The sequence below is a fragment of the Petromyzon marinus genome, chromosome 31 (assembly GCF_048934315.1).
Source record: "Petromyzon marinus isolate PM22_M1 ecotype Great Lakes invasive population chromosome 31, UKy_Petmar_22M1.pri1.0, whole genome shotgun sequence".
Taxonomy (NCBI): domain Eukaryota; kingdom Metazoa; phylum Chordata; class Hyperoartia; order Petromyzontiformes; family Petromyzontidae; genus Petromyzon; species Petromyzon marinus.
The window spans coordinates 15,631,597-15,646,420 of NC_133697.1; the positions used below are offsets into that span (position 1 = coordinate 15,631,597).

The following is a 14,824-nucleotide window of genomic DNA, read 5'->3' on the forward strand; positions in this document are numbered from 1 at the left end:
TTAATAATCAAGGGGCCGAGTACTGCATGAATTCCATCAATGGATAGGGCCATGCCAGACAAAGCCAGCCCCACACCTGCTGCCCTGGCTACAGCATTTCTTTGCCTTGCCGTCGCAAGCCATTGTCGCAAGCGGAGCCATGTGGCGTTCGAGCTGTGTGCGATTCATCCACTTATCGATCGCACCACGTGTGAGTTCGGAAAATCGTTACATTGCCTAATCAGGAATTATCGGATGTACTTTATACAGAACATCTGAAACACAACTTGCCTTTGTATGGCACCATATGTCGAGTGCGATTTGTGCTGCTTTGTAAAATGCTCTTTTGTTTTGTAAAATGGTCCCTGTGCCATCAGTTGTAACAACAAATATCACGTAAAATAAAATACTTCGACCTTGACAGACTGCACGTTTTTTCTATGTGGTTTGAGCATTTAATAATATAAATATTCAGGTTCTCTTTACGATTATTTTTTATCTACTCACAAATGATTATTATTTTGCATACATAGCACAAACGCGAAGTTTATCATGAAACTCGTCAAACTTCGGCCGTAATTGAAACACTATAACGGAGCCGCCGTTAGGTTTGCACTGATTTGTTTTTGCTCCATTTGCAGATATCTGAATCTGATTGTTGAGAGCTTAAACAGATGGAATTGTTTAAGTTAACCCAAGAATGAGAAACAGACGTTTACAATCAACACAAAGGAGAGAATGCCTGTATACATTATCCTGACGTTGCCCAGCTTTTCCGATTTCTGCAGCAAAGCGTGTCAGTGTGCACAAAGGCGCTTCTCTGTCAAGGGACCACCCCCTCGGCTTTGTATCCTAATTCGTGTGCCCAGTTTTGTGTTCCTGTAATCGGGCAGAAAGCCTCTGCGAAACTCCTGCACGAAATCTCAAGTGATCTTCACCGCTTGATAGATTAATTTCGAGTAACTTTAGGAAGATGTTGCCCGTGCTGCCGACGACGACGGTGATGCACCCACGGTGGCAAGGGCTACACGTGGCAAGTGAGGCAGTGGCAGCGTGCGGGTTTTAGGGGACTCGCTCGCTCTCGGGCGGCGTGTGGAGCGCGATTCGTCTCGGCCTCCCAACGGAGCGCTCCTCCCCAGACGCGCTCCTTTCTTCCGCGGCCATCTGTTCCCCCACGGCGCCCGTGATTTGCATGGCAGGCTACTTGACCCGGTGGGTTGAACACTCCAGCAAAGGAGAAGAAGAAGAAGAGGCTCAAATGCTCCCCCCACTCCTCCTCCTCCCCCCACCATACAAAAAAAGTACGAGCCGATATATATTCGATAAGTGTGAACACCCAGCCAGCAGATGAGACGACAATCCTGCAGCCAGCACCGGTTTACATCGACTCGACGCTTGAGAAGCACTGTCGCCACAATGCACCACAAATACAGAGCTCACCCCTCATTGCCTCTATTGACAACTAAACACGTGTTGGAATACCAGTGATAGGTAACTCAGAATCAACATCGTTATTTAGACTTGAGGAATCCGATGAGCTATGAAGCTCTGATGAGCAAGGATGGCCGTGATAAGGAAACTGGAAGTGGGGGATGTGGCTCGTGACTGCGACGAAGTCGCGTGGCTGCAGGAATCCATGGAGGTCCACGTGATGAGCAACACGAGACAGGACAATAATAATAATACATTTTATTTGTGAGCGCTTTGCTGAATACTCAAAGACACTTTACATAAAATCATAAAAGCAGCAAAAACAACATCAAATGTTAAAAACACTAAAAACACATCAAACTTAGCTAAACATTAAAAGCAATTTTAATAAGGTGAGTTTTAGTCAATGATTTGAACGCTGGAAGGTCGGTGCAGTCACGGAATTGTTTTGGGACAGAGTTCCAAAGTGAGGGGGCAGCTATAGAGAAGGCTCTGTCGCCCCAGGTTCGATGCTTGGTCCTGAGAGGTGGAGTCAGGAGGTTGGCGTCAGATGAGCGAAGGCTACGGAATGGGTTGTGGCGGTGGAGCAGGTCAGTGAGGTAGGAAGGGGCCTGGTTATGAAGGGCTTTATGTGTGAGGAGGAGGATTTTTAATTGAATTCGTTGTGGGACCGGGAGCCAATGGAGGTTCTGGAGGACAGGGGTAATGTGGTCACCGGTGCGGGTGTGAGTGAGCAGACGAGCAGCAGAGTTCTGGATGTACTGGAGTTTATTTAATGTTTTGGTTGAGATGCCGTATAGGATGCAGTTGCAGTAATCGATTCTGGAGGTGATGAAGGCGTGGATGAGAGTTTCTGCAGCGGAGAAAGAGAGTGATGGGCGAAGTCTGGAGATGTTTTTGAGGTGAAAAAGGCAGTTCTGGTGATTTATTTTACGTGGTGTTCAAAGGAGAGGTTATTGTCAAAAATGACTCCAAAGTTGTGACTTTGAAAGGATGGAGACAGGGTGAAGGTGTCGACAGTGACGGAGAAACTGCGAATGGATTAAGTGATAGATTTGGAACCGATGATGATCATATCTGTGTTGTCGCAGTTAAGTTTAAGGAAATTGGTGTGCATCCACGATTTAATTTCAGCGAGGCAGTTAGAGAGAGTGGAGTGGGAGGCGGAGGTAATGGATTTGGTGGAAATGTAGAGCTGGACATCATCGGCATAGCAGTGAAAGTCAAGACCATGGTGGCGAATGACGTTGCCAAGGGGAAGCAGGTATAGTATGAAGAGCAAAGGACCAAGCACCGAGCCCTAGGGGACACCTTGGGACAACGGAGCGGTGGAGGAGGTGCAGTTGTTGATGTGGATGAACTGTTGTCTGTCGGTGAGATAAGATTGGAGCCAGGAGAGGGCAGTGCCAGTGATGTTGAGGGTAGATTTGAGGCGAGAGAGAAGAATGGTGTGGTTGATAGTGTCAAAAGCTGAAGTGAGGTCCAGGAGGATGAGGATGCTGAGGTGACCAGAGTCTGCAGAGAGGAGGATGTCGTTGGTAACTCTGAGGAGGGCTGTTTCAGTGCTGTGTTGTGAACGGAAGCCGGATTGAAATGGTTCGAACAGGTCATTTGAGGAGAGGTGGGTTTTGAGTTGTTTGGCGACAGTGCGTTTCAGTATCTTAGACAGAAAGAGGAGATTGGAAATGGGCCGAAAGTTTGGCATAATGTTGGGGTCAAGTCCAGGTTTTTTGAGAATGGGGGTGACAGCAGCCAGTTTGAGTGAACGTGAGATTGAGCCAGAGCTGAGAGAGGAGTTAATGATTTTTGTGATGAGTGTGGAGATAGCTGGTAAACAGTCTTTGATGAGGTGGGATGGGATGGGGTCCAGGACACATGTTGATGTTTTCATCCCTGTCAAGATTTTAGACAGCTCCCCCGGCGACACTGGGGAGAACTGAGACAGTGGCTGAGAGGTGTAGGGGGGGAACAAATGATGGAATGACAGGGCAGACAGTGGTGGCAGAAGAAGAGGACAGGTTGGTGTAAATGGTGTCAATTTTAGTCTGAAAAAATGATAGAAAGGCGTTGCATTTATCAGTTGTGAATGAGTTGACGATATTGTCACTGGGTTTGAGAAGTTTATTTACTGTGTAGAAAAGAGCCTTCGGGTTGGTAGAACCAGAATGTATGAGGTGTGAGTAGTAGGTGGACCGGGTAGTGTTAAGAGCTTCCTTATACTGCTGAAGGTAATCTGTGTAAGCTTGTAGATGAACAGTTAAACCACTTTTCTTATGGAGCCTTTCAAGCTGACGCCTACGGGATTTCATTTTGTGCAGAATAGGAGTGTACCAGGGAGCAGAGTGAGTGAATGAGACAGTTTTAGTTGTGATGGGAGCCAGATGATCGAGACTGGTGGAAAGTGTTCCATTGCAGTAGTTGGTGAGGTCGGAAGGGTTGTCAGTCACGGGTGGGGGGGAGGAGGATATTTTTCTGGCAAGAGAGGCTGAAAGGGCAGGACTAGAGATGGATTTAAGATTTCTGAAAGATGGATACCAGCGGGGTCTGCTCTGTCGGGAGATGAGATAAACCATCACCTCCAGCTGGGAACGAGAGAGGACATCAGGGACGGTTGTTTCTACGTTTTGCAGGTTTTTGTAACTTGGCCCATTACTCCATGAACCGCACGGGTAAGAAGTATTTTAAATCAATCGGCTTGATTTATTATATATGCTTTCAGTCTGGGCGTATAGTCGTGTGTTAAATATTAATCACCCAACTGACTGAGAACTCATTAACCCACCGCTTGTGTCAAGGAGACACTGGGGCAGGAGAAATAAAAGAATCGCTGAGGCCAAAGTAAGCAACTCCAACAGAAGGTGTGAAAGTAAATTAAAAATGGTTTAACAATTAGAAGTATAGGCAGAGAATACGTGTTATACGTCACACCTCAGTACTAGTGCAGTGTCGTCGCGTTGTTAACTTTACAGTGAGTGGAGTGGTGGTGAAATGGTTAGCGCACTGCAGCTATGCACTCGCCGACCTGAGTTCAATTCCCGGCCACAGCTAACATCAGTGCCACGGTGACATTTGAACCAATCCTGGACACCCCTTCTTCAACCCACACAAACCAGCGTGGTGAAGTATGGTCAAACAGTCATCATGTGCAACAGGAGTCAGGAGGCCTTCATCCAGCAGTGGATTAATAAAGGGTTATTGTGAAGCTTGCCTTGTTCCGAGTTTCGTATCTTTGACTTTAAACACAAATTAAAATAAAACGGACTCCACTGCGAATGCTGTACAAGCAACATGAGGTTACAATGCTGCGGCACAGCACACACAGAGAGGTGTTGGGCACGCTCCAGATGTGAAGAGAAGTGAACTCCGGCTCCCACCCACAACTTGGCGTCAATACCAGCGACCCAGTGGCGTAGTAACGACGACGTCATCAGTGGCGTGGTCACGACGACGTCATTAGTGGCGTGGTAACGACGACGTCATCAGTGGCGTAGTCACTGACGACGTCATCAGTGGCGTGGTAACGACGACGTCATCAGTGGCGTGGTAACGTCGACGTCATCAGTGACGTGGTAACGACGACGTCATCAGTGGCGTGGTAACGACGACGTCATCAGTGGCGTGGTAACGACGACGTCATCAGTGGCGTAGTCACGACAACGTCATCAGTGGCGTGGTAACGACGACGTCATCAGTGGCGTGGTAACGACGACGTCATCAGTGGCGTAGTCACGACGTAACGACGACAGTCGCACCTAGGCTATTGTGTATATCCCGGCTGCTCTGACCTCATCACGTCGTGACACAAAGCGTCGTTTCTCTGACGCCGCTCTTGTTGAAAACAAATCTCACGGTGGTTCTCAAGGGGGCCCCAACTCGTAGCTTTGGCCACCAGGGGGGGCCAAGGCACCCTCTGCCTGCCCCACGATCGTGACTACTGCAGGGACCCCAAGCGTGGCTCAACGGGGTCGCTGCATCCACACGCCGTCCCCCAAGCCACGTGGGCTCGACTCAAGACACCGCTTTACGCGAGGGCTCTGGTTTTGTGTCAAGCTTCACAAAGGCGGGGGTGTGGGGGCAGAGGTGGATGGGTGCGTGGGGGAGGGGGGCTGCGTTACGTTACTTTTATAGTGGTTGTTTGTTTTAGTGGGGTGTACGATGAGATGCATTCACAGGACTCGCAACACCTGCGGGCCCCGCACGTGGCGATTACGCGAGATGAGCCCCGGCTCTGTGATGCCGTCCGACCGGTCACGCCGCACCTGCTGCTGGGCTGGAGAGCGGCGCGCCGGCCAGCTGCTGCTGCAGCAGCAGCTGTGCCTACAGCTACACCAAAGCCTGGCCTATAGTTATTCACTACCTACAGCTACACCAATGCCTGGCCTATAGTTATTCACTACCCACAGATACACTAAAGCCTGACCTAAAGTTATGAACTACCCACAGATACACTAAAGCCTGGACTACAGTTAGTCCACTACCTATACAGCTACACTACTAATGACTGACTTTGTCATCAGCAAATCTAAGAAGGTTCGTTTGTGTTTTTTTTCTATTGCGATCTACGCCTTTATTACTTATTTATACAATTAATGATTCCGTAAAACTGCACTCTGGTTGTCACTGTTCTAGTTTGTGAATCACTGCACGTGTTATTCAGGTCTCGCTTTGTGAGGCTTTGGAACACTTGCATCAGTTTCCACCGAGTCAAATGGCGTTTCACACGATGGAATATGCCGGTTCGTACACGTGGTAAGGACATTGCACTATTGTGATCACTCAAGTGCCTGCCATGCGCTCAGTGGGCCCCCACTTCGAGAGTCCAGTGACCAGCGTGGTGAAGTATGGTCATGGCCGACACAACATGGGGAGGACTTTCTAAAGTAGCTTATCAACAAAGGGCTGTAAATGATCACATTATTGCTTCATATACAAGATTTCACAAATTGAGGTTAATCGTCTCGGCACAACAATATGGAGTGGCGTCACTGCTGTACCCAACCATTTCTAGACGAACCATTAACCCCGGCTGACGAGAAGAATTTCGCACCGAACTCGACTTGGCCGACTCCAATGAATTAACGAATGTTCACGAACACGTCGTAAGCTGCCGTAATCCACCCTTCACCTGCCCTGCCGCGCCCGCTGCGAGCGACCGCCGCGTGCGATGGAGGCACCTGCGGAGCGGCGCGAGGGCCCGCCCGGGAGTCATTGGGCGCGCGTGCGTGCGCGTGCGCGTTGTAAACAGGCGCGCGCGTGCGTGCGCGCACCCCCCCCACCCACTGCTGAGCGTGCTTGTAGTCAGCCAGGTGATGAATTTCCAAGCCGGTGTTTGTTTTGCCGGATCAATCTCTGCCCTGCACCTGCGGGAGAGAAGCTCCTCGCTGCTCACCGCGTACGTGTAAACAAGCGTGGCCACAACACGCACCCCCGTCATCATCCTCCACAATAGAGGGGTTTTTTTGGGGTTAGATCGCGTAAATATAGCAATGTGTCGTTAAACCCGCCACCACCCGACACAGCCAATTAGTAAAGTGTGTCACGTAATCAGAACGTGCCAATTCGTTGCTAGTACAGCACACCGGTGTGTTGGAGAGCAAATCCACAACGGATAGCCAGATTTGTCCGCCTGATGAAGCTAGTTGTAATTTCTGGCGAAGCGTCGTACTCAGATGATAAATGTTGTGATTTCCTCTCCAACACACCGGTGTGATGTACTAGTAGCGAATCGGCATGTTCTGCTTACGTGACAAACCTTACTAATTGGCTGTGTCGGGTGGTGCCGGGCTTAACGACACATTTATATTTACGCGATCTAACGCCAAATAAACCTGTATTATGAATGATATTGGTCGCGAAAGGCTACGTGTTAACATCACCATCCTCGTTCACAAAAGTCAAAGACCTCGTTGGTAAGAGGTGCAATATCCCGTACTCGTTCTCTGCAGTGTTACTCTTTCGTTTTGGTTGCTGCTGTGTTCACGCACCACGGCTCTCCCGTGTAAAACAACCGGTTAACTGACTAAGCGGGACCATCCGTGCAACAAATCAAACACACTCAACTCAAACGGTCTTGATTTGAAGCTTTCGTGACTGCAGGAATAAATCACGACGTTTCGATCGCACCTGAAGACGGTCGCTGGTTGTTGCGATCGAAACGTTGTGATCTATTATTTGTTCTACCTATGTGACTTTACCGAAAGAACCAAAAAGTATCAACCCAAACGCGTCCGCACACACACAGGAGTCTCTGACTTGTAATCCAGTCCTGTGGAGGAAGCGATGGGATTCGTGTTTGTCTCACAATTGCACGGGAGTGGAGGTTACCAGTGCACGTCAGAACGGATTTATGGTTCTTCAGTACGGGGTGAGATGCTCCCTGCTCATTGAGCAAAGCATAGCTGAGTCGTGAATGGTATTGGCAAGTATGGCGGGAATTGTAAACATCTAAAGACCGCAGCATCGAACATGGTTCGTTATACGACGGCATGCTCACAACGACGGTCTTTGGGCACTTGCTTGGACCAAAATAGTCGAAACACTGACGCTGCATGTGGAGTCGTGTAGACTGATGCGATGTTTGTGGCTCGACTGATCAGAGGAGCATTTGTCACTATTCACACGACAACATCAAATACCAACAACGCTCTGATCAATTTCCATGACGTGTATAAGCCACACGATCAACTCGAGCCAGAAAACGCAGTGACATTTGATACGGTCGTATTTACACGGGGACCCTACACCTGCGTGGGCAGATCGCTCACTGCAATTACCTTGCCAGGGTTTGATCACCGCCTGCGCTTCCCACATCAATTCCCTCGTGCACGGATGTACAGGTGGCTGAAATTGTGGCCGACAAGCGCGCTCTTCGAGTCTCAGTGGAACTTGGGGGGAGGTGTTCTACGGCGGAGAGCCTGTCCGAGGGCTGCCACAACGAGGCAGTGTTGGGGCTGGACAAAAACAGCACGCGTGGTTACGTCTCCCCACTGCCGAAATTGATACAATGCATAATCACCGGGTGGATGTATGACAAGTTACAGACACCTTGACTATAATTATTATTCTAAGCATGGAAAGGAGTGTTGTGGCACACCGAGAAGAGACCCAATTTATGCTTTTGGGGCACGTGCTGTTATTGAGCACCCAGGAAGAAGGCCATAAAGAAACTGGGATCAATTACAGGGGGCCAAGGCAGCTTCACATCCCACTGGTCGCTGGTACTGTCCTGGCTCACAAGGACCACACTCTACACACACACTTACACCCACAGACACACCCACAGACACACACTTACACACCCACAGACACTTACACTACACACACAGACACACTTACACACACTACACACCCACAGACACACACACACTTACACACACACTTACACACCCACAGACACACACTTAGACACACTTAGACACCACGCATAAACAAAAGACAAATTTCCCCCGTATAGCCTTAGCAGAATTTTGGGGCAAGTACTGTTAGCGAGCACCTATGAAGGCGCTGCACGCGAGGGGGTGGGTGACCAGCACGACGCCCGGCCGCCTTTGTCTCCACAGTGACGATGCTTACACATCGCACCTGGTACTCATTTGAGGCTGAATCGACCTAGGGGAGGCCCAGGACCGGTTCGAATAATCGTCACTGGTGTTGGCCGTGAGCGGGAATCAAACCCGGGTAGCCAGGTTCGTAGCAGAGCACGCTAACCGCTACACTGCCGCTCCCCACACACAACACACACCCCACACACACCCTACACACACTGCACACTACCCACACCACACACACACCCCACACACCATACACCACACACCCCACACACACACCCCACACACACATCCCACACATACACCGCACACTACCCACACCACACACACCCCACACACACTACACACATACACCACACACTATACACACACATCCCATACCACACACCACACACATTATACACATACACACCCCCTACACACAAACTCCACACAGCCTACGTACACACACACGAATCCCATACATACGAGTAAAGCCACATAAATGTTTGTTTATTCATTTATTCATAATTTAAATAGGCATTTAAACATCTAACACGTGCAGCTATAAAAGAAATATTTTAAAAACAGTTTCTTTTCAAAAATAGTCAAAAATAAATAACTTACATTTACATTTGTCATTTTTTATTTGTTTTTATAAAGCTTCAGTACTTTGCATTTACATAAATATTACAAATAAATATACATATATATTACAATTATTTCATTAAACTGACAAAATACCCAAATATCCAATCGTCTTTAAGACATTTGTCTCTGCATTAATGACAGATCTCACAATTACATCGTCATCATCGATATCATCATCAATGTCATCATCATCATCAATATCGTCATAATCAATGTCATCATCGTTGCTCGCTCATGGAGTAGCGGGTCGGCGTTTTGTCTTCATCTTCGCGTGGTTTGTACAAACAAATAAACTCGGCAGGGCCAAGTCACATTGAGCAAAGGCGCAGCCCGGCAAGTGCCGTGAGCACTTCTCGCGTGAAAGTTTGGTGTCGGGTGAACAGCGGTGATGGGCAGCGTCTCCTGGCTTTGAGAGTAGTGATCCAGAGAAGCTGCAGTCTCTTCACGATAGTGCAAATGCACCAGGGGAACTGCCCACTCGTTCTGTATAAATATTTATTCAATTCCATAGTTAAGGAGGCGCGGGTGTGTGTGTGTTGGGGGAGCCATGCTTTCGTGTACAGCGCGCCGTGACCGCGTCTGCGTTGGCACCGCGATGAGCTCATCCCGCATCGCGCGCCGCGCGTGGGGCGAGCGCTCTGCGGCGTCACACGGAGGCAGGCGTCGCCAGATCTCTCCGTCTTCACACCTGCAAGAGACACAACGAGCGCGTTAAGTCCACCTGCCCGCGGCAATGACGGTGGCTCGACGCGGCGGCGCATTGTGGGCAGGTGATGGTGCAGTGGGAGCAGTGACCGCGGTCTCACCTCCGTCGCAATGATGCACTCGTTCTGCGTGATCGAGCTGATGTACACGGACGTGTGGTTCGGCGCTGAGGAGGAGGAAGAGGAAGACGACTCGGTGCAGCCGGACTCAAAGCTCGCCCGCTTGCTCTTCCCCGCCGCCTTGCTCTCCGCCACCTCGGCCTGGTTGCTCGCGGCTTCCGAGACGCTGCTCTTGTAGTCGATGCCCTGGTATTTGATTTTATAGTTTGATTTCCTGGCGCCGCAGTCTCCCTCGGCGCCCAGCTGCTTGTTCGTGTTTTTTAGCTCGGACGTCACGATCACGTTGATGGCCAGCTCTTTCTCCTTCTGGCAGTCGCTCAGGTTGTTCATGGTCTCCGTGTCCGGGGCGTGAGTCGCCGAAGAGATGCGAAGGCGCAGCTGTCGGAGCAGGAACGTGAGGACGGCGGCGATGAGCAGCAGGAAGACGAGCCCCAGCGCGGCGCACAGCACGAACACGGAGCCCGAGTCCGCCTCCTGCCTCTCGGCGTCCGGCATCTCGACGGCGAGCGGCGGCGACATGAGACTCTCCTCGCATCGCGAGCCCATGAAGCCCAGGGGACACTCGCAGGCCGCGCCTCCGCCTTGCTTGGGCAGGCACGTGCCCCCGTTGAAGCAGGGCGTGAGCGCGCACGGGCTCACGGCCACGGCGCACTCCCTGCCCGTGAAGCCCGAGGGGCAGCTGCACACGAAGCTGTTGACGCGGTCGTGGCACGTGCCGCCGTTGAGGCACGGCAGGCGCGCGCAGTCGTCCACGTTGCGCTCGCACCGGGAGCCCGCGAAGCCCGCCCTGCAGCGGCACAGGTAGGAGCTGCCGCTGTCCTCGCACTGCCCACCTGCGGTCGCGAGGGCACGCCCGGTTAGTCACCGCGCGAGAGCGACCCTTCACGGTCACGATCGTAGCCGTCGTGGCAGGAGCCACGGCGCGGTGCGCTAACCGCTGCGCAAACCGCTCCGACTTCAACACGGGCGATGCGTCGATCAAGCGCGACGCTGCGCGCGTGCGGTGTGCGTGGGGAGGGGGGCGCGCTCACCGTTCGCGCAGGGGTTGTTGCTGCACTGGTCCACTTTTTTCTCGCAGTTGAAGCCCGTGTAGCCGGGGGGACACGCGCACGAGTAGCCGCCCTGGGGGCGGTCGCGGCAGCTGCCCGCGTTGAAGCAGGGGGCGTCCGCGCACGTCATGGCGCTCAGGTCGCAGTTCTTGCCGTAGAAGCCCGGCGGGCACGAGCAGGTGTAGTCGTTGTCCAGGTCCTGCACGGCAGAGGGGAGCGAGAGGGATGTAGCGGCCCGCTCGCGGCAACAGAGACAGCGAGAGGCGGCCGTGGTGCGTGAAGCTCGCGTGGTGAGCGCGGTGGCAGCTTACCAGGCAGCTGCCCCCGTTACGGCACGGGTTCCCCTCGCACTCGTTGGTGTCGACCTCGCAGTTGGTGCCAGTGAAGCCCGGCTTGCACATGCAGCTGTAGCTGCCCTGGCCCACGTTGGTGCAGGAGGCGCCGTTCTGGCACGGCTTGTGGTGCGTGCAGTAGTTGAGATCTGGAGAGCGGCCACAGGGAAGAGCGCCGTGGTCACGCACACGCGTCTCGTGCTCGCACCGTGCGAACAGTGGCGTAGCAAGCGCGCACTGCTTGTGCTCGGGCAGGGAATCGTCGCTCAACGGGGATGATGACCGGTGGTGAGGGTTGAGAGCCATAGCAGGGAACACGGCCGAGAGGACGTGCGACGCAGGAGATGGAGTGAACAAATCAGCACGTGTGCAGGAACGAGGTGGATTGTTCCGTCGCCTGGCTGTGCGAGATGGTGATGATTTGGGGGATAACTTAAATGAAGCGGTGGATAGATCGTGGCTGCTGCTGCTGATGATGGTGACGATGTTGACGATGATAGAGCAGCTATGGCGCGGCATGGTCACCTTGGTTGCAGAAGAGGCCGCCCCAGCCTTCCTTGCAGGTGCATTGCCACGGCTGCTGGCAGGTGCCGTGCACGCAGCCCGGGTAGCGGATGCACTCCTCGCAGTGGCGGCCCTGCCAGCCCACGCGACACCTGGGAGAGGCGACACACGGAGCAGGACCGTCAACCACAAGCGCTCCTCGAAGAATCACCAAGACTCAAATGGAAAGAAGGTCGCGATCAACCGAGTCTCGAGCGACGAAGATTCCACGAGTGTTTTGCGATGTTACACTCACTTGCACTCTCCGGGCCTGTCGCAGTATCCGTGAGAGTCGCTGCATCCTGGCAGGCACACAGCTGGAACGAGAGAGAGAGGGAGACGTGAGTGAGCGAACGAGCGGGCAGGGAAGGAGGCGTGCGTGAGTGGGGAGGGAGGGAGGGAGGAGTGAGTGCGGAGCGCCATCGGGGCTCGCGTCGTCGCCACCGCCTCACAAAGCGAGGGGCATCTGCGAGACGAGTCCCGGGCCGAGAGCGCGACAGCTGCCGTCCCCCCATTGTGTGGCGGTCGCTCTGACAGAGCTGCGGCTCAGAGCGCGGCCAATCCGCGGCGCGTCCCGGGCACGCGCCGCGCTCTAATTACAGAGCCCCCATCGCTCGGAGCCATTATCACGCGCGCGGCTCTGCCCACTTTACGGCTCGTAATTAAACTGCGTGCTAGAGGAGGAGGACAGAGGGAGGGGAGGGGGTTGTATGGGGTGGTGGGTGGGGGGTGGTGCTCACCTTCTGAGCAGTAGGGACCTCGCCAGCCCGGCAGGCAGAGCTTCTGCCCGGCCTCGTCGCACGAGAAGTGACCGAAGGTGTCGTCCCTGGCGCGGCAGTAGGTGGAGCAGCCCTCGCCGTAGTAGTGCTCGGCGCACACGACGCGGTACGAGTAGCGCAGCTCGCTGTGCCGGCTCACGTGCGTGTCCTGGGACCAGTCCTCCCCCACGCTCAAGTGGCGCTGCGTGGCCAGGCGGCTGATGAGGCGCTCCGGGTGGTCTGCGGGGTCACAACACGCGGGGTTATTGTCACCACTCTGGGAAATCGAGCAATGGATCATATGCGGCGGTGCAGCAGTGGATCGGTACCGAGTAATGTGCGCGGCCTGCGACGAGACGCAAACACCCAGACTCACCGGTGGACATATCGGACGCCTCCGCGTGCCAGGCCTCGATGATCAGCGAGAAGGTTCCCTGTAACGGGAGCGGTGTTGGGAGGGATCACGGTGAGACGCGGAGCACATCAGACCCTCAGACTCACCGCACGCGGTGCCATGCCCGTGCTCGAGTGCGCGAGAATATTTAGTGAGGGGAGACTCCACGGACGGGGAGTTTGCTGCTTACCGGCCACGTGAAGCTGAAGGGAAAGGTGATCGGGTTGGCGAAGCCGCGCACGTCGTGGACGCGAAAAGAGTTGGATCCCAGCACCGGGGTGAGGACGCTGCCGAAGGTGCACGGCGAGTCGGGCGTGATGTGCGTCTGGTAGTGCTTGAGGCACACTCGGAAGAAGGTCCGGCACTCGCAGAACGAGGACGGCGGAGAGCCAGACTTGCAGCAGGCGCCGCTGGCGCGGAACGCGTTGCTGTTGATGATTTCTTGCAGTTTGAGTTCGAAAATCCCAGCGGATAGTGCCTGTGAATCACAGCGTGCGTTAGTTCCAGGGCGCACGCAGAAGCACAGGGCCGTGTCCTGGCGCGTTCAACAACCGGTCCCGAGTGACAAGGAGGCGTCCGCTGTGCTCCTGCACGCGATGTGTAACGTGGCATCCAGTGATCTTGTTTAACCCTGCCAGTTTTGTGCATGAGCGTCTTGATTCTCTGTTTCTCATTGCATTCCCAACTTGTGTCCATGTTTTTAGCCAACGTTTTAACAATTTATTCTAAAATGTATTTTAGACGTGACAAAAATATGAAATTAATCTCAAGCGCGTGGTGTTCTACTTCAACCCCAGAGGAAGAGAGGAACTTACCAGCTGCACCAGGCAGAGAGAGACGACCAAAGTGAGCAGGAGGTGCGAGAGTGCCATCCTTAGATCCAATGTCTCTTTTCCCAGGAAGAGTCGCAGTGTGGTATTTACATCAGTGCTGCGTCCTACTGATGTTCCTGTCCAGTGTTTAAAAATCGGGTGTTTTGTAAAAAATAACTGTTTTGATGCGATGATGGTTAAGCTAGCTCATGCGTTTCACTCAAGAGCCGTCTTCACTCGGAACGTGCGAAGCAATGTCCCAGTAGGATCCTGGAGGAGCTACGCCGAGCGAGCGTCAGGATCTCTGTGGTTCTGAGCACTCACCCCGCGCCCGCTTTATATGCGAGGGCCCCGAGGCCGTGAGCCAATGCAGCGTGAGCTGGTGGGCGGCGTGAGCAGCCAGGGCCCGCCTGCTCCCAACTGCCTTTCCGGGCCGTATTCACAAATGTGAATACATTAACTTGTAGTAATGACAGATGCTTGCGCTGCACAACAGATGGGAGGGGGGGGGGGAGTTGCGCGGGG

At 53.1% G+C, this 14,824-nt stretch overlaps 1 protein-coding gene across 1 annotated transcript; it reads right to left on the bottom strand.

The window, feature by feature from the left end:
• Positions 1–9,326: 9,326 nt before the first annotated feature.
• On the bottom strand, positions 9,327–14,621 carry DLL1 (delta like canonical Notch ligand 1). Its single transcript, XM_032964223.2, has 10 exons — positions 14,303–14,621; positions 13,678–13,965; positions 13,470–13,527; positions 13,076–13,333; positions 12,592–12,652; positions 12,318–12,448; positions 11,772–11,941; positions 11,443–11,659; positions 10,394–11,244; positions 9,327–10,275 (listed from the first exon to the last, which is right to left on the bottom strand). The coding sequence occupies exons 1-10, from the start codon at positions 14,357–14,359 to the stop codon at positions 10,270–10,272; spliced, it is 2,097 nt and encodes a 698-aa protein (XP_032820114.1). The 5' UTR covers positions 14,360–14,621; the 3' UTR covers positions 9,327–10,269.
• Between the last annotated feature and the right edge of the window lie 203 nt (positions 14,622–14,824).